At 37.0% G+C, this 24,189-nt stretch overlaps 1 protein-coding gene across 8 annotated transcripts in view; it reads right to left on the bottom strand.

The window, feature by feature from the left end:
• Positions 1-24,189, bottom strand: part of LOC128701119 (protein abrupt) — a 301,933-nt gene that overhangs the window by 135,077 nt on the left and 142,667 nt on the right. For 2 of the 8 annotated variants that reach the window (XM_053794691.2, XM_053794693.2), the window contains exon 7: positions 20,476-21,819. The exons of 4 other annotated variants lie outside the window; for them this stretch is intronic. In XM_053794691.2, the coding sequence (XP_053650666.1) occupies positions 21,083-21,819 (737 nt within the window). In that variant the 3' untranslated portion in view covers positions 20,476-21,082. Of the gene's footprint in view, positions 1-20,475; positions 21,820-24,189 lie in introns of those variants that run through there. 2 more of the 8 variants (XM_053794692.2, XM_053794694.2) reach the window with 1 other exon arrangement.

The raw sequence follows: 24,189 nt of genomic DNA, 5'->3' as shown, positions 1-24,189 counted from the left end.
TATTATTTATACCATTTTTACAATAATGCAGTGGTCTGCATAACAGTAAATTTTGTATTTTTTGTATGAATAAAAAATCAAAATAGAAAGCAATAGTAATATAAGAGGGGCCTAGAGATGTGGCTAATGAACAGAGGATATGTTATTTTAGTGCCAAGAATGTCTACATTCTTTATTCTGGACCCTATTTTGAAATTGGCATCTTTTTTTAATTTGCGTGAAATTGGCCAAATTGCCAAATTCTGACCACGTTATTGGGTAGCTCAAATCGGTAACTGGGCAGTTTCTTGTACTCAATTGATAGAAAAATGGAGTTCTAAAGAAATAGCTATGAGTTTGGTCAACTGGATCAATGGAATTGGCCAAAAACAGGGCTTAACCCTTTCAGGGTCCGTCCCGTAGATCTACCACTGTGAGTGGTACATTTGGGCCTAGATATGAGAGAATACATCTATGTGGTATGTGTGCACCACATAAAACAGATCCTGCAGCACACTGTGTATAATGAGAGAAAAAAACTGAAATCATGATTTTTCTATTAAAACAGCGACTTTGCAGTGTTTTTTCGTATGGTTTTTATAGTTGTATTTGCGATTTCTTGGTCTCATTTGATAGAATGGAAGACATTTTACAGAAATAGAGATGATTTTGATTGGTTTTAGCACTGGAAATGGCTTGAAACTGAGCTCAAAGTAGCAGAAATGTTAAATTTTTGACGATATTCAAGAGTAAACAAACGACCTCACACGTCTAATACACGCCAGCTGGTGGGTCTAATATACATTCACAAATATGATGATGATATTTATACAATTATTACAATATTGCATAACAGTAAATCTTCTATTTTTTGGTGTGAATAAAAATTCATTATGTGAATAAAAAATAAAAATGGAATTTATTTGTAAAGCCTCAAAACGTAACTAATGAACAGAGGAAATGTTAGTTTAGTTCCAGGAATACCTACATTGTTTATTCTGGACCCTATTTTGAAATTGGAATATTTTGAACTTTGTGTTAAATTGGCCAAATTAGCAATTTCCGATCACTTTAATTTGTAGTTGAAACAGTTGACTTGGTGATTTGTTGTGCTCAATTGATAGAATAGAAGTAATACTAGTGAAATAGCTAAGAATTTGGTTGACTGGAATAATGTAATTGGCCTAAAATGGGAGTCAAAGTCGGCAAAATCGCCGATTCGTAAATGTCGCTGACACATCAAAATTCGCGAGAGCATAATTTCATCAATTTTCCATCAAATTTCGTACTTTTTGTTTTATTACCTTCACAAAAAGATTCTCTACCATTTCATAAGAAAAAATAACAATTTTTTTTTTTGAAAATTCTTGGACACTGGGGCACCACTTCAGATTTGGGCCTTGGACCCGGAAGGGGTTAAAGTCGGCGAAATCGCTGATGCGTATGTTGCCGAGACCGCTAAGTTTGCGGGAGTATAATTCCGTGAGTTTTCGACTAAATTTCGTACTTTTGGTGTCATTACTGTCAGGAAAAGATTCTCTATCATTTCATAAGAAAAAAAAAACTTTTTTTTTTTTCCAAAAATTTTGCGACATAGAATGACAATTTCAGAAAGGGGCTTGCGACAGTCAAATGGTTAAAGGTAAAAGTGATGTTAAATGTTCATTTATCCATTTCATTAGCCATTTATATTTCTCATTGCTTTCTGTATATAAAACTATATTCTCCATAAAAATGTATTGTTTGTTAATATTTTTGGGTGTCTAGAACAGATTAATTGGATTTACATTATATCTTAGGGGAAATATTGCTTCAGTTTTCGTACAATTTGGTTTTCGTCAGACTTTCTGGAACGCATTAATCATGAAAACCAGGGTTCCACTGTATTTATAGATGCTCCTCATTTTGTGAAGGTTCAACTTACGATATTCCAACTTTGGGTTGGTGCAATAAAACTGCAAAACTTGTTTTTGCACTGTACAGTACTGTACATTCATTGATAAGATAAACTTGTATTCATTTATTTATTTTTCAATATTGGAATTTAGTTAGTTACAGTAATTATTTACTTATTCAGTGACAGTAGTTATTAATTTACTTATTTATATCATATTCAACTTAGGATATTTTCAAGTTATGAAGGGTTCATCTGAAAGTAACCCCACCTTGAGCAACACTGATAACCTCCTGCTCGACATTCACTGCAGGCTTCCTGTACCAGCAAGTTCCTTATGGCATTATGATGTTACCAGCAAGTTAGTAATTACTATGTTTTCTATTAGATTAGCTCATGATACTCAAGTTGCCTTCAAATCAACAATTTCCAAACATGTAATTTGTTTATCAGATGACCAGTTTTTATTACAGCCAACCCAAAATTGGGCAACTGTTTGACTTATATTATGTCTTGGTACAGAAGCGACAAGGATTAGCTGGTATACCATAACACTGTAAATTTTACCAAAATTTACTCTCGTCAAATTCCATCCCTGTACTTCCAGCCTTCCTTCAACTCCCATACATAACTGATAACACATTTTGTCTCACTGTATTTCTATTGTAACTAAATAACTTTATGCATCTTCACCATCTCTATTCAGTCACTCCACAAAACTAAAGATCACCGAATACATTTGAAATAATACAAATTCTTTTGTAATTGACCATTTGTCATTAAGTACCTTCTTTATTGTACAGCAGGGCTCCGCTTTACGGCGTTTTGCCTTACAGCGTTCCACTAATAGAGACATTTCAAATTATGACCAAAACTCGCTACACGGCTCCCTCCCCCACCTGACTTTCTAATACTGTATGGTCAGCATGTACCACCCATGTTGTTTATATTCTCTGTGAGCTCTGCATCTCTCCATTATGTCTGGAAATTTTCCAAAATTTCAAGTGTTTCAAAGGCATTTCATGTTTTATATATATTCTGAGGGCTGAGGAGGGGTTGTTGAGATGGTTTGGACATGTATAAAGGATGGAACGAAATAGAATGACTTTGAGAGTGAATAAATCTGTAGTGGATGGAAGGCAGGGTAGGGGTCAGCCTAGTATAGGTTGGAGGGAGGAGGTAAAGGAGGTTTTGTGTGCGAGGGGTTTGGACTTCCAGCAAGCATGCATGAATGAATTAGATAGGAGTGAATGGAGAAAAATGGCTTTTAGGACTTGATGTGCTGTTGGAGTGTGAGCAAGGTAACATTTATGAAAGGATTCAGGGAAATCGGCAGGCCGGCCTTGAGTCCCGGAGATGGGAAGTACAGTGTCTGTATTCTGAAGGAGGGGTATTAATGTTGCAGCTTTATAACTGTAGTGTAAGCGTGCCTTTGGCAAGACAGTGATGGAGTGAATGATGATGAAATCTTTTCTTTTTCAGGCCACCCTGCCTTGGTGGGAGACGGCCGATGTGTTAATAAATAAAAAAAATTATACTTGTGTGTACCTGTACCTAGATAAACTTACACACTGTGCTGGCATGCAGGTACACATTAAAATCACTAAGAGTGTTTCATTTGTCTCGAAGATGCCATATTAGCAATGATAATGATAATAAAACGCAATAATAATCACCCTGAGGTGCATTAAATGTCGTACGTATATTACATTTAATATAAACGTTTTCACTAATCCATCTATGATGGATAAACATGTTATATAACATATCAACATGATAAATACACCCCACAGTAGAATAAATTAACATATATGAGATGTTTTTCCAGTCATCTTGTTGGAGTGTTGGAAAGAATTACATTTGCTCTAGTCCAAGGCTGCAGAAAATGCATATACAATAGTATTAGTAAAAGTAACTGTAGAAAATTATTCCTTTCGTATGCTTTCACTCACTTAAACTCTTATTTATTCTACTGTACCAACATGGAGACAACTTGTACACAATGTAAGGTGTTTGTATTATGGTTATAGGCTTCACAGACATGGAAATAAATGTGTATTAACCACCAGCAGATGCGTTTGTTTGTTTACATACTCCGCATCTCTGTCCTCTCTCATTCGTTTATTAGTTTTATCTTGTTTACTCGCCTCTCACCCTACATTAAGACTACAAATGTTTTAAGGTAAGTAATGAGTGTACTGTATATGCATTTTATCACTCTAGGGCACTCTAAATGTTATAGTATATTGCGTGTGGGTGGGATGGCCTGGCTGTCTACCATTCCTCCCACACCTGACTTCTTACAATAAATACTACTCACCTCTCACCCTACATTAAGACTACAAATATTTTAAGGTAAGTAATGAGTGTACTTTGTGTGTATTTCATTTGTTATTGTTTTTAAATGTCTATTTCTACTTCTAACTTAATATAAGTTAGTGTAAACTTGTTGTCTGGTATTTACACGTATATGTATATGCATTTATAAGTGGAAAAAATGGCGTTCCCCTTTTCAGCGATTTCCACTTTAAGGCAATAGCCTGGAACCTAACCTACCATGTAAGTGGGGCCCTACTGTACTTATGACTGTAGTTAACTGCTTAAGAAGTCTTACTTAATAGTCTATGTCTAGTTCTTAAGTAACATTAAACTCTTATGATTAGTTGTCCGAAATACATTGCATAATTAGTGGCTTTCTTTTGTGCCTACCAGTGTTTCATTACATGTTAGCTACATTATTTGTACTACATAAAGAAATAAAAATTGTACTGTATTGTACTGGACAGCTCTGAACATTGTCTAGATTGCATTTCCAATCTGTGGGTTAGATGTGAACTAGAGAATATCTCGTATTTTTTCTGCTTTATAGAGGAGTCGAGACAAATGATAACTTATGGATGTCTGACCACAAGACATTGCTCTCCTAGGCTGTTGAAAACAGAAAAGCAAACGTAGGAATCATAAATTTTATGGAAGAAATTCCAAGGAGTCTTTTTTTTTTGTGGCATAAAAAAAGGTGCAAGGGGGGGGGGGGGATCAACAGTACATTCTAATCTTGTCAGACAAAAGTAATTTACATTCATAGAAAAGCACTTAACATGTATTAGTTATATAGTGCCTGGGAATGGGATAATCTTGTCAGAATAATTAATAAATAATAGTAGAAAATTGAAGTTTAATATCTCAGCATAAATGGATGGATAAAAATTATGTAATCTGTTTATTGGTAATTACAGTATGTATTATAATACGTACTGTGATTTGGCTTTAGAAATTGTCGAGTAATAAGAACACGCCTGCCACCCCCCATTCAAAAACACAGTAGGGCCCCACTTTATGGTGTTTTGCCTTATGGCGTTACACTAATATGGACATTTTAAATCATGACCACAACTCACTACATGGCTCCCCCACCTGACTTTCTAATACGGTCACCGTGTGCCACTTGGTTTAAATTCTCCATGAGCACATCTCTCCATTATATGGAGAGATGTGCACATCTTTCCATAATAGTGGCCCCAAAGCGCAAAAGTAGAGAAGCTAGTAGTTCTTCAAAGCCTAAGAAACTATGAACCACTTCCCATCAGTGAAAAAGTGATACTAATTCTCCACTTACTGTGCATAATTTATCAATTAAACTTTATAATGGGTATGTATAGGCCATATATGCATAGGGTTTGCTGCTATCCGTGGTTTCTGTATACACAGCAGATCCTTGGAACATATCCCTTGTGGATACAGGGGTCCTAACAGAAGAAATAATTCAGAGAAATTCCAAACACAGTATCGTACTGTATACATTTATGAGCAGATACTTTTTTCTCAAATAAGCAACATGTTTTAACTGGACCATCATAAGCCACCCATTAAACAGCTTTAGTTGTTCCCAAAGTAATGTCGTCAATTTAATTTTTTAGTATTCTCTGGGTATATACGTATAGTACTGTAAATGTGAGTGTGTATGTACAGGGTGTCCACAAAGAGGTATAACATCTAACTTTATTGTAATAATCTTTCACAGTAGCTTCGGATGCAGGATTTCATTTAGTTTCATGTGGCATTAAAGACACTCAATGTGTGCCCCTCTGGTTGCTCGGCAAACATCGATGCAATAGTCCAGTTCGGTCCAGACACTGCAGCATATCTGGTGTTATCATGCAAGCTGCTTCATGACTGAAATTTTCAGCTCCTCCAAGGTTGCAGGTAGTGATGGTACGTAAACTGTGCTCTTCACGCACCCGCAAAGAGAGAAGTCACAAACAGTTAGGTCTGGTGTGGCATGCAAAGAGTACATTACACTTTATTTGGCATATGTACACACTCCCATATAGGCTGCCTCCCAACCAGCAAACCGGGTGCTAAGGGTTTAACAATCTTACGGGGCTCCATTGTTAAATCAGTACCTTGGTTCAATGACCAATAACAAGGTAGGTCTGACAATTACTGAGGTGATGTGGTATCATTCACGGTCAGCTCTTGCCAGACTCATACAGCCACTGGTTGCTCACGGTTCTTTCTCTCTCTGGCTTTGGTTTTTGCCTTTGATTACAGTGGTACACTTATATTTCAAACTCTTGTACATAGTGTACATAAGTGTATGTACCTATATTCATACTTGGTGAAGGAAAATACAATTTAAAGACTACTGCTGTGTTTATTTTAGCTCCAAGTCCCATTACGACCAGGTTTACAGGCCTTTATTACCTGGGTATGTAATATCTGGTGACCTCTGCAAGTGGCCTGCGAGATCACCAGACCTAACTGTTTGTGACTTCTTTCTTTGGGGGTACATGAAGAGCACAGTTTATGGACCATCACTACCTGCAACCCTGGAGGAGCTGAAAATTTTGATCACTGAAGCAGTTCTCATGATAACACCAGATATGCTGCAGAGCGTCTGGACTGAACTGGACTATCGCATCGATGTTTGCCAAGCAACCAGAGGGGCACACATTGAGTGCCTTTAATGCTATCCTATACGACAAGACACTGAATGAAATCCTGCATTTGAAGCTACTAACTGTGAAAGATTATTACAATAAGGTTACATGTTATACCTGTTTGAAATCAGGGAGTGTTTTTTGGACACCCTGTATTTAAAGTATACCTTATAGTTCCTCCTTCTAAATGCCAATTATTGAACTAATAGAAAAGAAATAATTCTGACAAGGTACAAACTTTAGTGCTATCCTGTTTACCTGGAGTTTACCTGGAGAGAGTTCCGGGGGTCAACGCCCCCGCGGACTATATGTTATACTGTATTATTATTATTATTATTATAATCAAAAAGAAGCGCTAAGCCACAAGGGCTATACAGCATGTTATACTGTAGATCAACATCATATGCTTATGTGATAAATAGTTTGAAACCGACAAGTTGAAGATTGAGACACTTATGCAACATATGGGAATCTTTATTGAAGGAACATTTCACCACACAGTGGCTTCATCAGTCCAATACAAAGCAGAAAGGAGTAAGGAGAGAAGTAGTATGAGGTAATCAGTCCCTCAGCCTGGAGTCGATGTGTTCAGTCCACCAATCTTGTAGAAAGTACAGCATAGGGCTGCAGAAGTGGCTTACTGTAGTCAGGTGAGGCGAAGCAAGAGGAGGTGGGGTCAAACTCAAACTCTTCCTCTCCTTACACCTTTCTGCTTTGTATTGGACTGATGAAGCCACAGTGTGGCGAAACGTTTCTTCAATAAAGATTCCCATATGTCGGTTTCAAACAATTTATCACATTGGTCAGACACTGCAACATCATGGGATCTTGATACAAAGAATTCTTCAACACTTGTCCAACCTTTGGACGAAGACCTACTCAGACTAGTGGATAGTTCCACTATAACCTTGTCTTCTCCTGCTTTGCCTCACCTGACTACAGTATATAAGCCACTTCTACAGCCCTATGCTGTACTTTCTACAAGATTGGTGGACTGAACACATCAACTCCAAGCTGAGGGACTGATTACCTCAAACTCCTCCTCTCCTTACACCTTTCTGCTTTGTATTGGACTGATGAAGCCCCTGAGTGGTGAAACGTTTCTTCAATAAAGATTCCCATGTGTTGCATATGTCTCAATCTTCATCATGTGCTTATAAAAATAGTAAATATAGGAAGATGTGGATAATTTACATAGGCAACAGTAAATTAATTTTATTCTCAAGCTGTATCTCATACAACACCAACAATTTTGCTGTAACAAAAGTATTTATGTATGAATACTGCCAACAGAAAACAACTTCTGGAGAGCAGCTGTAGTGCCATAACAGAATTGTATCTATTGAAATATGAACACAAGGTTTTTGATAACTGGTCAGGGAAGGTAGCAATGGAATTCCACCTAATCCCACCCATGGTGTAACCCAAAATCATATCTGTCTTAGAACATTTTGTGGATAATCTTTAAATCTGTAAACAAACAGAGCTACAAAGAATAAGACAAATATTACAATTGCCATTTAAGATCAGTAATGGTCTATTTCAAAATTGTTATGCAGTAATGTAAATTAAGAGTACATATCCAGTTTCCTGTAATTCAACTACAAATAAACATTTGCATTTTAATGAGAATATTAACATCCTTCAGCATTTCACAATTAATTACAAATTAGAGCTGAAATTAGACATTTCGGTCTGTTATGGATCATTATCAAGTAAACCCTCAATTTCATGGTTTAATATGGGAGAGTGTATAACCGGTTTTGGAGACTGAAGTGGATAGAAAAGAGACTGAAGCCGTGGTTGTAACAATGGACAATTCTGCAACTAGCGGACTTTGTCAACTGCTTCAAAATCAAGTTTGATTCAGTGGATTTTGTTCCCAAGTCTGTTAAATTGAAGGTTTACTGTAGTGGTTCCCTGGTACCTTCCTAATTGTCCAGGACAAACTGAAACATCATCTGTTTCATTTCCAGTCTGTGGGTTACTTGTGAATGGTTCCAGCCATGGTATTGTGATGTGTTCTTCTAGAGACAGCATATTTGTGTGCTTACCCAACTGTGCTTTGTTACTGATTTCAAGCTCTTGGCCCCTGCCTCTCAACTAGTAATCCCTTCGGTTCTATTCACTAGCCAACAAAATTTAACCTTTTATCTAGTTCAGAAACCAAACTGGTTGTTGTAAGTTAATTTTGAAGCACTTATCATGAATCTAAGTTTGTTTAGTCTCTATCATGTAAGATTTTTGAAATCCTATGATCAATATTTTTTATTATTTGAGGCTGAAGAACCACATGATATATGATACCTAACAGTCAGGTAATATATTATGCATAGCTATTAAGTGTGGTGCAGGCAATAACAAGAACTAATCTCTTAATGTAAATTCATTACATATATTTTTTCCCAACAAACCAGCCATCTCCCACTGAGGCAGGGTGACCCCAAAAAAGTAGAAACACTTTCACCATCACTATTTTGCCAGAAGGGCACCAATTTACATTCAAAACTGCAAATATCCCCACCCCCTCCTTTAGACCGCAGGCACTGTACTTCCCACCTCCTGGATTTGAGTAGCATAACAGAAATTTCCACACAGTCATACAAACATATTCACATCACAGTTTTCAGGTTTTTTCATCTGTGATCAGTGTGGCTCTTCCACACCAGTGACCAGCAGTAGTCAGTGATCAAATTGATCACCATCTACTGTTGATATCTCTTCATGATGAATATATCTTGGTGAAATCGTTCACCATGGGGTTCTATTTCACTGAAACTGCATGTGTTGGTGCAAAACAAAGTTCAGATTTGAATTCAGCATACCAAAATAAATTAAAAACACAAGATGAACTGAAACCATTGATGGCCAGTGTTATTTTTATTATTGTATTCTTATTCTAGTCTATTTTTTTAAACAATTTATGGATGCACTTAATATAGTACAATAGTGTAGTAGTAGTGGTAGTATCTAGCAGCAGTACTCGATCTACTATTAATGTCAGTATCTAACTCTATTAGTATGTTATACATATTACTAGCAATATTTAGCAGAAGTACTCAGGCTATTAATAATATTAGTACATAGTACTGACAGTATCTAGCAGTAGTATTCAGACTACTAGAAATATTAGTGCATACTACTGGCAGTATCTAGCAGCAGTATTGCACTACAGTAATAGCAGTACATAGTACTCAAACTACATACTACCAATAGTAGTACATGCAATAGCAACAAGCAGGAACTCAATTAAAGCAGCATGCATGATGCACACCAGTTAAGGCATTAAAATAATTCCAATAAATCAACACACAACATTCTAAATTCATTAATACATTTATTTTAACTTTTCACATACTAAACTGTAACCTACTATATTTTTGGCTAGGAATTTCTTTAATTTTACATAATCTTATTTACATTTATTTTATAATACATGTATTTTATTTAATATAATGTATACTTATTTCCATCCATAATTTACACTAAACTTATTTCATGTGATTTTTATTTCACATATCTTTTTATTGAGTTCTCATTCTTGTGAGAAAGTTGAATATATTAGAATGGAATCTTCAACACAGGAGGGCCCCGCATATACAGCACCTCTTTTTGATGTTCCACATTTTTGTTGGCATTCAAGTGAGCCACTGTTCATTATGTTTGGTGTTTTTACCACTTTTCCGCCATTATCGCCATTTTTGTACAACAGCTGCATAAGGTAAGAATGACTGGTGCCATATTTAGAGCTGTATGAACAGGGCCCAACTATATTACAAAATATAGTTTACAGAAATAATTTGATGAATTTTATGTTGCATTTTCTGAAATGCTAAACTTGTGGGGGTTAGTCAATGCAAGGAGTGGTGGAGGCTTGATCCTCCACTCATTAATAGCAGTCTGGTCTCTGATCAGTTAAGCTGATGGAGCTACTGAATATATTATGTACTAAGGATTGAGAGCTGCCCCATTTCCACTGTTCTAGTCTCAAACAAAAGGAGTGGAGAGGCCTACAGAATGCGACAGAATGACGCAGACATAAACATGTTATTTATAGATGATAATTATGTGATTATTAATAATGATTACAAAAGGATGTCTAAGTGTTACAAATAAATAATTTATTTATTCACATGCAAGACTAAATCAACAATGTGTAACTTGACCATGGCTAGTGACATGAGTTGGATTGTTGACCAATTGAGCAAACAGTGTGGAATGTGCTTACGTGGTGGGGGTATATTATGGTAGCAGATTAACCCCTTCAGGGTCCAAGGCCCAAATCTGAAGTGGTGCCCCAATGTCCAAGAATTTTCAAAAAAAAAATTTGTTATTTTTTCTTATGAAATGGCAGAGAATCTTTTTGTGAAGGTAATAAACCAAAAAGTACGAAATTTGATGGAAAATTGATGAAATTATGCTCTCGCGAATTTTGATGTGTCAGCGATATTTATGAATCGGCGATTTTGCCGACTTTGACTCCCATTTTAGACCAATTACATTATTCCAGTCAACCAAATTCTTAGCTATTTCACTAGTATTACTTCTATTCTATCGATTGAGCACAAGAAATCGCCAAGTCAACTGTTTCAACTACAAATTAAAGTGACCGGAAATTGTTAATTTGGCCAATTTAACACAAAGTTCAAAATATTCCAATTTCAAAATAGGGTCCAGAATAAACAATGTAGGTATTCCTGGAACTAAACTAACATTTCCTCTGTTCATTAGTTACGTTTTGAGGCTTTACAAATAAATTCCATTTTTATTTTTTATTCACATAATGAATTTTTATTCACACCAAAAAATAGAAGATTTACTGTTATGCAATACTGTAATAATTGTATAAATATCATCACCATATTTGTGAATGCATATTAGACCCAGCAGCTGGCGTGTATTAGACGTGTGAGGTCGTTTGTTTACTCTTGAATATCGACAAAAATTTAACATTTCTGCTACTTTGAGCTCAGTTTCAAGCCATTTCTAGTGCTAAAACCAATCAAAATCATCTCTATTTCTGTAATATGTCTTCCATTCTATCAAATGAGACCAAGAAATCGCAAATACAACTATAAAAAACATACGAAAAAACACTGCAAAGTTGCTGTTTTAATCGAAAAATCATGATTTCAGTTTTTCTCTCTCATTATACACAGTGTGCTGCAGGATCTGTTTTATGTGGTGCACACATACCACATAGATGTATTCTCTCATATCTAGGCCCAAATGTGCCACTCACAGTTTATCAGAGTGAGCTGAGCTCATGACGTAGATCTACGGTTTGGACCCTGAACATAAAGCCGTAGATCTACGGGACGGACCCTCAAAGGGTTAAGTACTGTACCGTATTCACTGAGGCTGTACTGGCAATGGAATTATCAAGTCAAGGCTGTACTACTTACGTAATACAGCCTCTCCTCACTTAGCAATGTACTCGTCTACCGACATCTCGGACTTACGATGGGCTCTCTGACCAGTATTCATTCCTAAATAATGTATATTAGAGCTGATTTCCTCTCTTCTGTTTATTTCAATATACAGTACACTACTGTAGTATAAACATTTAAAAATATACCAGAAATGTTATAAATGGTGCAAGGTGACATTAAAACAATATCAAAGATGGCTGACACACACACACTACCATTATAGTATGCTCCTCACTTAGCGACGAATTCATTTAACGACATGGTCTTATGAACAGAACTCCGTCATTACGTGAGGAGAGGCTGTATTAAATGGTATCAGGTGGAAAGCTTGCTTTAACTAAGGGTGTGCTGGTAATGTACCCTTCAATGAATCAACGAAGTCAAGCATTCTGCTTGACTTCAGAATGCTTTATATAATTCAAAAGCAGAATTATGAGCAGATGAAAAGAAAATTTATGTTCAGCATTTGTAAGAATGGAGAAACTTGTGCAAGTGTAGTTCTAGTGGCAAAGGAAAAGTGTTGCTGAATAATCAAATGTAGTCGCTGAGTTTAACATCTTCATGACTATTATTATTATTTTTATTCATGTGGTCATGCAGTGCTTGACAATTGGAGGTAATCAGGTATGATATAAGGAAAAGGAAGATAACTCAAGTTCCTTGTATCAAGATCCCATCTCCAGCATCAAGGCACCTCTGTGTAGGGTCCTCAAGACTAAGCTGAGAATCAAATGGTTAATCAAGACACATTCTGCACGAATCTGAAGGAAAATCGATCAATACAGTGAGTAAACAAAAAAATATGACATCAGATGTTTGATTTCTCCTTAAGGTTAAAAAATACTCAAAATTTCAGTGTCTTCATTTAGAATCAATTAAACCTCCCATCTACAGTAATGTACCAGCCTTTATCACATCAGTTTACAAAATTATTGATGAAACTGTTAAGTGAAACTAATTACTGATTGAACGTGATTAGCTGAAGAACTGAATCTTTTGTGGAATTATTAAATGGGTGCAAATAATATGCTGTAATTAAAACAGATATACTAGACAATTGAATAAAAAAATGCAAGACAGTATCTGTTAAAAAAAAGCATAACATACAGAACAAACCTTTATTCACAGATGACATTTTGCTTTAAGCAGAGCTTCACTGAGTAATGAGAGTGACATTTTGTGCATAAATAAAAGTTTGCTCGGCAAATACTCTTTTTTGCCATCCAACACAGATCAGCTTCTGTCTGTTAAACACAGGTCAGTTTCTGTCTGTTCAACACAGGTCAGTTTCTGTCTGTTCAACATAGGTCAGTTTCTGTCTGTTAAACACAGGTCAGTTTTTGTCTGTTAAACAGAGGTCAGTTTTTGTCTGTTCAACACAGGCCAATTTCTGTCTGTTCAACACAGGTCAGTTTCTGTCTGCTCAACACAGGTCATTTCTGTCTGCTCAACACAGGCCAGTTTGTCTAGCTGTTCAACACACGTCAGTTTCTGTCTGAATATCAATAAGCTCTAGAATAAATTTATGAGATAAGTAATTTCCTGCCACTTATGTCAAAAGTGTAGTTCTTTCATTTTATTATGTATACACTGAAGTAATTTGGAAATCGTTAGTGCTATGCATTTTCTCAACATTTATTGTAAGTCTAAATAAATTAATAGGATTTTATATTTATCTATTTCTTAACTCATTTATTTATCAATTTATTAGCAAATTATTTTTGTAATTATATTTGTAAAGAAGACTATAAGAATCTATTCAACCTTCACGCAGTGATGGCATCACATCTCACCAATCTGCTGATAATGTTACTAAAGATTCTCTCACTCTCTGGTGACTTTCATAATTTTTGTTAATGGTATTCACTACGCTCCCTTTTCAGTCATTAACCTGTCTAATCTTTCTTCGCAAACCAAATAACAAACACCCACAAAATATACCCCACATCCTCCAATTTTTCCCAACAAACCACATTTGGATACTCCAAATGCCCCTACATGCCCTTTCACCCCATACCCTCCCTCCATGCTCTTACTTGTTCAGATAGCATTAATATTCTTAAGATTTTACTGCTTAAAAATGTAAATCTACAGTCAGCTCTCTTATAAAGCTCTTCTTCTGAGTGCAGTTTTTGCAAATGCAACTGAAAAGTACATCCAAAATGGAATAGCACATGGAAAGGCCTTCATAACAAGTACTATTCAATTATTGACACACTTCTTCAGTTGTATTTATAGTACAAAAATTGCACTATATAGAGCAACTTTGTAAGACTGTACTGTAGTGGTTGTAGCAGACTCTAGAGTACTGCTTAACCCTTAAACGGTCCAAAGAGATTGACGTTCAAATTCGTAGTGCTAAAAAAGTAGATCTACTTTTTTTTACATATTTTCAAATATAACAAACGTATATATACGTTTGGACCATTTAAGGGTTAAAGAAGTCATAAATTTTTCAGAAACTGACTCTTACTAAACATGGAAAGTAATTCTCGATTCACCATCAGGCTTTTTTTTTTATACAGTGCCCTGTGGCCTGGTGGCTAAAGCTCTCACTTCACACAGTGAGGGTCTGGGTTCAATTCCCAGCGAGGGTAGAAACATTTGACATGTTTCTTTACACCAGTTATCTATGTTCACCCATCAGTAAAATGGGTACCTGGGAGTTTGTCGACTGGTGTGGGTCACATCCTGGGACAAAACTGACCTAATTTGCCCGAAATGCTCTGCATAATAAGTGGCTTTCTATATAATAGTATGTCATTGATGTCAGCTAGGCCTGTATACCATGTACATGTACTTGTAGTAAATAAAGATATTATTATTGTTGTTATTATTATTATTATTATTATTATTATTATGTATTATATAAAAAATATTTTGAGTATACGTATAATATGCAAGACTCCAATGCTGAGACAACCATCATCAATTATATTTGCAGGAAGGTGCTAAACCCTTAAGGGTCATACAGCACCTGTATGATCCAAGGAAGGGGAGGGCAGCTCCAATTCCTTACATCAGAAGCTTTTCACTGGCATCAAGGCACCCCCCTTCCCTTTGAAGGGTCACCAATAAGGATCAATGCTTTGTCATTTCAACCAAATCTAACTTGGTGCAACATCTGCAACTTGTGTAATTCACAGTACTGGGACCAACGACTTGTGTAATTTACAGTACTGGGACTTACTTGTGTAATTTGCAGTAGTGGGATCAACGACGTGTAAATTACAGTAATGGGACCTATGGCTTGTGTAATTTACAGTACTGTGACCAACGACTTGTATTATTCACAGTACTGGGACCAACGACTTGTGCAATTTACAGTGCTGGGACCTAGGTTTGTGTAATTCATAGTATTGGGCTCTACGACTTGTGTAATTCATAGTACTGGGATCTACAACATGAGTAACTTACAGAACTAAGTTCTGTGACTTGAGTAATTTATAATACTGGGACCTGTGACTTGTTCAATTTACAGTGCTAAGATTTATGACTTGTATAATTTACAGTACTTGGACTTGCTACTTGTGTAATTTACAGTACTAGGATCAATGACTTGTGTAATTTACAGTATTGAGACCTGTGACTTGTGTAATTTACAATACTTGAACCTGCAACCTGTGTAAATTTGCAATACTGGGATCTGCAATTTGTGTAATTTACAGTAATTTAACCTGCAACTTGTGTACTTTACAGTACTGGAGCCTGCATCTGGTGTAATTTACAACACTGGGACCTGCAACTTACGTAATTTACAGTACTAAGACCTGTGACTTGTGTAAATTACACTACTGGGGCTTGCATCTTGTGTAATTTACAATACAACCTCTTCTCACTTAGCGATGTACTCGTTTACCAATGACTCGAACTTACGACGGGCTCTCTGACCAGTATGCATACCTAAATAATGTATATCAGAGCTGATTTCCTCTGTTTATTACAATATACAGTACACTGCTATATAAACATTTAAAAATATACTAGAAATGTTATATATGGTGCAAAAGTGACATTAAAGAAATATCAAAGATGGTTCACACAAACCCACCATCATTATAGTATGCTCCTCACTTAGCGATGAATTTGTTTACCGACGTGGTTTTAGGAACAGAACTCCATCATTAAGTGAGGAGAGGTTGTTCTAGGACCTGCAACTTGTGTAAATTACAATACTGAGACCTGTGATCTGTGTAATTTACTGTACTGCAATTTCCATAATTTTCAGTACTGGGACCTGTAACTTGTGTAATTTCCATTACTAGAACCTGTGACTTGTGCAATTTATAGTACTGGGACCTGTGACTTGTATAATTTACAGTAAAAACATTTATGAGTTGCAATTTACAGTATTGAAACCTAAAAGTTTTGAAATTTACAGTAATAAAACATTACTTGTGTAATTTACAGTACTAGGACTGGCACATTATGTAATTTACAGTCCAAGGACCTGCATATTGCTTAATTTGGAGTACTGGGACCTGTGACTTGTGCAATTTACAGTACAGTGGCACCCTGAGTTTCGAACTTATTTCATTCCAGAATGCTGTTTGAGTGCCAATACCAAACGAATCTGTTCCCATAAGGAATAATGTAAATTAGATTAGTCCATTTCAGACCCCCAAAAACAAACTTACAAACGCACTTACACAAATACTGTACACTTACATAATTCTTCGAGTTGGGAGCAGTTCGAAACTCGGGATACCACTGTACTTGAACCTGTTACAGGTAATTTACAGTACTGGGACCTGTAACTTGTGTAATTTACAGCACATAGACCTGTGGCTGAGTAATTGACTGTACTAAGACCTGCAACATCTGTAATTTACAGTTGCTATCAAGACCTCTGATTTATGCAGTTTACAGAACTAGGATCTGTAAAATGTGTAATTTACAGTACTGGGACCTGCAACTTCCATAATTCACAGTACTGTATTTGGATCTACAACTTGTGTAATTTATAGCACTAGGACATGTGTCGTATGTATTTACAGTACTCGGACCTGCAATTTGTGTAAATTACAGTACTGGACATAAAATGTGTATAATTTACACTATTAGGACCTGTGATTTGTGTAATTTACAGTTAATGACACCTACAACTCATGTAATTTACAATACTGGGAGCTATGATGTGTAATTTACAGCACCAGGATCTGTGATCTGTGAAATTTACAGTCCAAGGATCTGTGACTTGTGTAGGTTACAGTACTGGGACTTGTGACATATAATTTACAGTATCAAGACCTGTGACTCTAATTTACAATACTAGGACCTGCAACTTTAGTAATTTACAGTTCAGGGACTCGCAACTGGGTAATTTAAAGTATGTACTAGATCTGTAACTTGTGTAATTTACAGTGCTGGGATTTATGACTTGGGCAACTTGTGAATTTACAGTCCTGGGATATGCAATTCATGTATTTTACAGTACTAGGAAATGTGATGTGTAAATTTGCAGTACTGAGACCTGCAACTTGTGTAATTTGCCATATTATGATCTACAACTGTGTAATTTACAATACTCAGACTGTGACACAAGTAATTTACAATACTAGAAACTTTGACTAGTATAACTTACAGTACTGGGACCAGTGACTTTTGTAATTTACATTATTAAGACCTTCAACTTGTGTAATTTACAGTACTTGACCTGCAACTTATGTTATTTACAGTACCTGAACCTGCAACTTGTGTAATATACAGTACTTGGACTGGTAACTTTTGTAATTTACTGTAGTGGGATCTGTAACTTATGTGCAGTTCCTGGATCAGCAACTTGTGTCATTTACTTTAATGAGATGTTACTTGTGTAATTTACAGTACTACTTGGACCTGAAACTTGTGGAATTTACAGTACTACTTGGACCTGAAACTTGTGGAATTTACAGTACTACTTGGACCTGAAACTTGTGGAATTTACAGTACTACTTGGACCTGAAACTTGTGGAATTTACAGTACTGGAACCTGAAACTTGTGTAATTTACAGTACTAGGACCTATGACTGAATTTACAGTACTGGGACCTGCTACTTGTGTAATTTACAGTAATAAGATCTGTGATATGAATTTTTCAGAACAGTAACACTTGTGACTTGCAAAATTTACACTACTGGATCTGCAGCTGGAACCTGCATCTTTTGTAATTTACAGGACTTGGAACTGCAACTTTTGTAATTTACAGTGCTTAGACTTGCAACTTGAGTAATTAATCCTACTGGGGTCTGCCAGCCACTTTTGTAATTTACAGTACTAAGACCTGTGTAATGTACAGTACTAGAACCTGCACCTTATGTAATTTTGTGTGTGTGTGTGTGTGTGTGTGTGTGTGTGTGTGTGTGTGTGTGTGTGTGTGTGTGTGTGTGTGTGTGTGTGTGTGTGTGTGTGAGAGAGAGAGAGAAAAGAGAGAGAAAGAGAGAGAGCGAGAGACAAAGAGAGCGAGAGAGTGAAAGAGTGAGAGAAAGAGAGAGAAAGAGAGAGAGAAGAGAGAGAAAGAGAGCGAGAGAGAAAGAGAGCGAGAGACAAAGAGAGCGAGAGAGAGAGAGAGAGAGACAAAGAGAGCGAGAGAGTGAAAGAGTGAGAGAAAGAGAGAGAAAGAGAAAGAGCAAGAGAGAAAGAGTGAGAGACAAAGAGAGCGAGAGACAAAGAGAGCGAGAGACAAAGAGAGCGAGAGACAAAGAGAGCAAGAGACAGAGAGTGAGAGAGAGAGAGTGAGAGCGAGAGAGAGAGAGAGAGAGAGAGAGAGAGAGAGAGAGAGAGAGAGAGAGAGAGAGAGAGAGAGAGAGAGAGAGAGAGAGAGAGAGAGAGAGAGAGAGAGAGAGAGAGAGAGAGAGAGAGAGAGAGAGAGAGAGAGAGAGAGAGAGAGAGGAGAGAGGAGAGAAAGAGAAAGAGAGAGAGAGAGAGAGAGAGAGAGAGAGAGAGAGAAAAGAGAAAGAGAGTGAGAGAGAGAAAAGAGAAAGAGAGCGAGAGAGAGAGAGAGAGAGCATAAAAACATTTACACAGAACAAACAGTTGTTAAATGCAGTGTTTAAGAAGACTGTGCTTGTCCCACTTGCCATGAGTGAGGCCGACACCAGATATATGTATTCTGGTAAAAAAAAAAAAAAATCATGGTGTATAATGCATAGCTAGAAAGATTGTTGAATGAAAGGCACAATGCCCCTCAACCTCCTCCCAACACTGGAAGGTAAGGAACACAACTCATTCAGTGATTATCTTTCAGGAAACAAGTAAAGGCCACTTTATGACTGCCACTTTTTTTTTGTACTTTGAATTCACTTTAGAAAAAAATAAATTGAATAGCATCAATATAAAGAGACAAAGTTACATTTTGTGGTGAAGCAGGAATGTTTATACGATATTCTCCTAGATCAATAAGAGGTAACACTCCTGACTTATTAGCTCTCTCTCTCTAAGTTCTGTTAAGTCTGAATTCAATAAGTTTCAGAATTTATTTATTTTTATTTTACATCAAACTAACATAACTCAGCCTTGAACTGAATCTAACAAACACCATAAACTTTAAAATCAAAGATCATTCAAAATTAGAGATAATTCAAAACCAAAGATAATTCAAGCCTTACCTTCTTGACTTTTTTTTTTTGAACCAAGGCTATAACAGAAAAAAATGTAAACATTTCCTTCCAAATGCTCTAAGGTTTATCTGTAATTTCATGAAACTTGCTATTTCTTGCATCCATAAGGCATACTGCCAACAAAAGTGAAGGAAAGACACTGAGTGCACAACAACCTTTTGTTAGGGCAACATTCTGCTGTGTATAGAGCTTTATTAAATGATGAAGCTCTATACAGAGTGAAACATTATCCCAATAAAAGCATGTTCTTCATGTGGCTTTTCTTGCTATTTTCTTTTTTTGTCTTTTAAGTGGCAAATAAGAATATACTGTGGTATAAAATTAATCACATAGTGGTACCTACCTTCAAGTCAAATTTAAAGTTTACATTACTACTGACAGGACTAGTCCAATAGTATATGCTTTTCTTATTTCTTTCTGCAGTAACTCAGTAGTGTACAACTTTTGTCTTTATAAGTCTGTACATTGCTTTATTTTTTACTTAAAATGTTAAAATAAATACTATGTTTAAATCTCGAGACAATCTACTTTAATTAAAAAAATCTTAAACAGATGATCTTGTTGATTAAATATACAAGTTTTGGCACTATCAAGGGGTTGAAAAGGACATAGCAAATAATGATTGGCATCCATCAGTATAATAACATTTATTATTGCCCTAAGTTTCGACATACCATTCACGTCTGGTAGCTGATAATGTAAGGTATATAGGAACAACAATACCAACAACACTCTAAATATATATATATATATAGTTGAGTGGCAGGAAAGGAGATGGGAGTAAAGAGACAACAAGCCTACAGGATCTGTTGCCAGAACGGTAATGGCAGCAACTAAAATAAAGCAAATATCACAGAGAACCAAAACGTGAAGAATTAATAAGCATCACTGGGGTATTATCACATACAGGCAGTCTATATTGACTAAAATCAACTGACTAAAAACCAAGCAATGATGCAAGTAGGGAATTTTTTCCATTGCTCTTAAATTTAACTCAAAACAGACCAAAACGGAGTGTGTGTCCTTGAGAGGGGTATAATAGTGTGGGCATAATCTCGGACGTGGCGCTGTGGTGTCAGCATAATATATATATGACAGGGGCGCCTGCACTCCATCTTTGGCTGGTGATCACAGAATCAGTGCCAGGCATGGCGGCACTGGTCGCAACAACACAACAAATACAAGTCCCTATATAATATGTACGTCTCTATGCTCTAGTATCGCCTAGTGATATCACAGTCAGTTGGAAGGGGGGTTGTTCAGATCGAGAGCGAACTCGGCTCGGTGTGCAGCTGCAGCAGCGGTGGTACTAGTAGTTACAGTTCCAGGGGTGGAGGTGACCACTGCAGCAGCTGTAGTCACATGATTAGGGCGGCGGCAGCCCATCTTGGATCGGTGCAAATGACGATGGAGATCCCAACGTCGGGAAAATACCTTGCCACATGAGTGACAAGTGTAAGTTCCCTTGTGCACATGGCGGTGGTGGTGGAGAGACATTGGGTGGCGGAACACTTTATGGCACTCTGGACATGGGTACAACTTTGTCTTGTACTCTGGTGAGGCCTCTAGCATGCCGCGCTCTTCCTTTGCCTCTCCAACTATCATCATTCCAGCCACCTTATCTGAGGCCAGATCTAGGGCATCCTCAGGGTACACCAGCCCTGAGGCTGCAGCTGCCGCCACTGCCACTGCAGGATGAATCTTCACCTCAAACGTTTCAGTGGCATCTGTGGCGGCAGCATGGTTGATGGGCGTCGTTGAAACAGCAGTGGTCATTTGCTGTTGGTGGTGGTGGTGATGTTGGTGGTGATGATGAAGCTGTTGGTGATGGTGGTGGTGTGGTTGCTGTTGTTGTTGCTGTTGGTGATGGTGGTGGTGGTGGTGGAGCAGCGGTTGATGCAGGGTTCCGTTGGCCTGGGGTAGAGGTGGCCGCAGCGACAGGTTGAGAGCCTCACAGACAGCACCGCCCGGCGCTGCTGCAGAGGAGAGGATCCACGTGAGTATGAGTCAGTCCAGGCTCAGGCATCATCACCAACACCGCCCGTCTATTATCATCAATCATTATGATATCATGAGCATTATGATCACTTTCCCAGCGTGGATGTCAAACACCAACAGCTCCTGAGTGAGAGTAGTAAACTTGAGGCAGACTGGCCACAGTGACCCAGGGCCTTCCCAAGCCACCCTCAGCCACACAAGGCCAAACAGGCTCCCACAACACCTGGCCACCCCGACAAGCAGCAGCAGGCAGCCATGAGGGCCACAGCACACGGCCCAGAGCACAAGCCACGGTCCAAGCTAAGCCAATAGTCCTCTTCGCGCGTATAGCCACTGTCAATGGGCGGTCATTTGGCCACGTGGCCTTAGAATCCCTAAATGGCCAAAACGCTCCCTATTGCCCTACACTCACCAACTAAACTTAGGCCCTGGACTACAGTACAGAGAGGAGCATGCACTAGACTCTGGACTACAGGTCAACCCCCATAAAAAAATGTTTAGACCAGCAATCCAAAGTCTACAAGAGTCAAACAAACAAGGGATACTAATAGGAAACCATCAGTTTAAATTTATAGTTTGGGGATGAAGAAACTGATGTTTTCTTCTTAATCAAAGACAAATATCACATCATGCAGAACAAAACAAGCACTGCCCTCCACAGCAGTTATCAGTATATAAGCCATATACTACATTTACCTCTTTACCTAAAAAAACCACATTGTTAAATCTTAACTGATAGCTCTGCTCTCAAGACTACACCCTAGGGTGCTTGATCTGGCACCTGACATAGCTAGAGTTTACCTTACTTAGGTGCCCCATATACAGCACCAATGTAGTGAATGAGGAATACCACATACAAAACATTAATGTTATGTATACCAAGCAGCACATACACAACTTCAATGTAATATATGCTAAGTACCATATACACTACATGTATAGCATATGCCAAGTACTCCATACACAACTTTTGTATAGCAAATGTCAAGTACCACATACACTATACCACTCTAGTGTATGTCTGGCACTGTACTACATACACCACAATAATATAGTATATACCAAGTACTGTACCAAATACACTATACCAATGTAGTGTATGTCAAGTAGCACATACACTGTACCAATGTAGTGTATGTCAAGTAATACATACACTATACCAATATAGCATATGTCAAGTACCACAAAGTTTGACACAGCTATATACACATGAAAGAATAATGATCCATACACCACACATACACACAACTTTTTTCCCAAAAATCACTACAGTTTTAACTTTCAAATAGGAAAACAACACTGAGAGTTAAAAGAAAACTTAAATACAAACACCTTTAGAGTTAATCAAGTCAATGAAACAACAAACCTCATCACAAAAAAGAAATTCTCCGCTGACTACAAGAGACATCTTCAACCAACAAATTAAGGTCAAGAGATGAACAATAATTATGAAACACTATGAAAGATAAGCAGTAAGCTGACATGTAGTAATGCAAAGACACACAGGCAGAGAATGCCTTTATTAAACTGACATTTTCACTTGGTGAGAACTTTATATAGTAGTAATAAAGACATATAGCAAAAGATCTTCATTAATACGATTCTTCCACCTACATGAGGCTTTGTCAAGCATTACTTTATCTGCACTTAATAAAGTCTCATGTAGGTGAAACACTGCATTAATAAAGGACTCCTTTTCCAGGATGTGTCTTTATACCACTTGACTATGCCATATTTCAACTACTGATCAATTAACTTGATAAAGCTCTCACTGAGTGGAACATTATATTAATAAGGGCTTGCTGTGTCGCTATTTTTGATTTACTACCAAACACCAAGTGTTATTCATGTCACAGATGCTAGTCCAAATATTATAAAAAACAGAAGATCTTTAAAAATTATTAAAATAAATGCTATACCAGCATATGTTAATAGCTTTAGTAAAAATGTGTTGAGTTGCAACACATCTATGATGCTAAAATACCCACATACTAGGTATGGGGGATATATAGGAGCGATACTATCTGCAACCCATAAGCAATAAAGAAAGCTCAATAGTCTCAAAACATCCCAAATAAAATGACCAAAATTTGCAAAGCAAATGCCATTCTGAGTGATCTTAGTGTGCAGCCTACTGTTAATACAACAAATATGAAATTAGCTGACACATCAGATAAAAAAATGTTGCCAAAGTTGAATAAACTATGGAATAATACATATGTCAAATATCAAAATATAATTTAAAAGAACAAAACTGAATATAAATTATTTTAACTTAATACTTATGGAAAAAAGACTATCAACATGATACTGTATAAAATGCCAAGATGGGAATACATTTCTACCAA

The sequence above is a fragment of the Cherax quadricarinatus genome, chromosome 73 (genome assembly GCF_038502225.1).
Source record: "Cherax quadricarinatus isolate ZL_2023a chromosome 73, ASM3850222v1, whole genome shotgun sequence".
NCBI lineage: Eukaryota > Metazoa > Arthropoda > Malacostraca > Decapoda > Parastacidae > Cherax > Cherax quadricarinatus.
The sequence above is the reverse complement of the archived record's forward strand: the minus strand, read 5'-3'. Positions and strand labels throughout refer to the sequence as shown.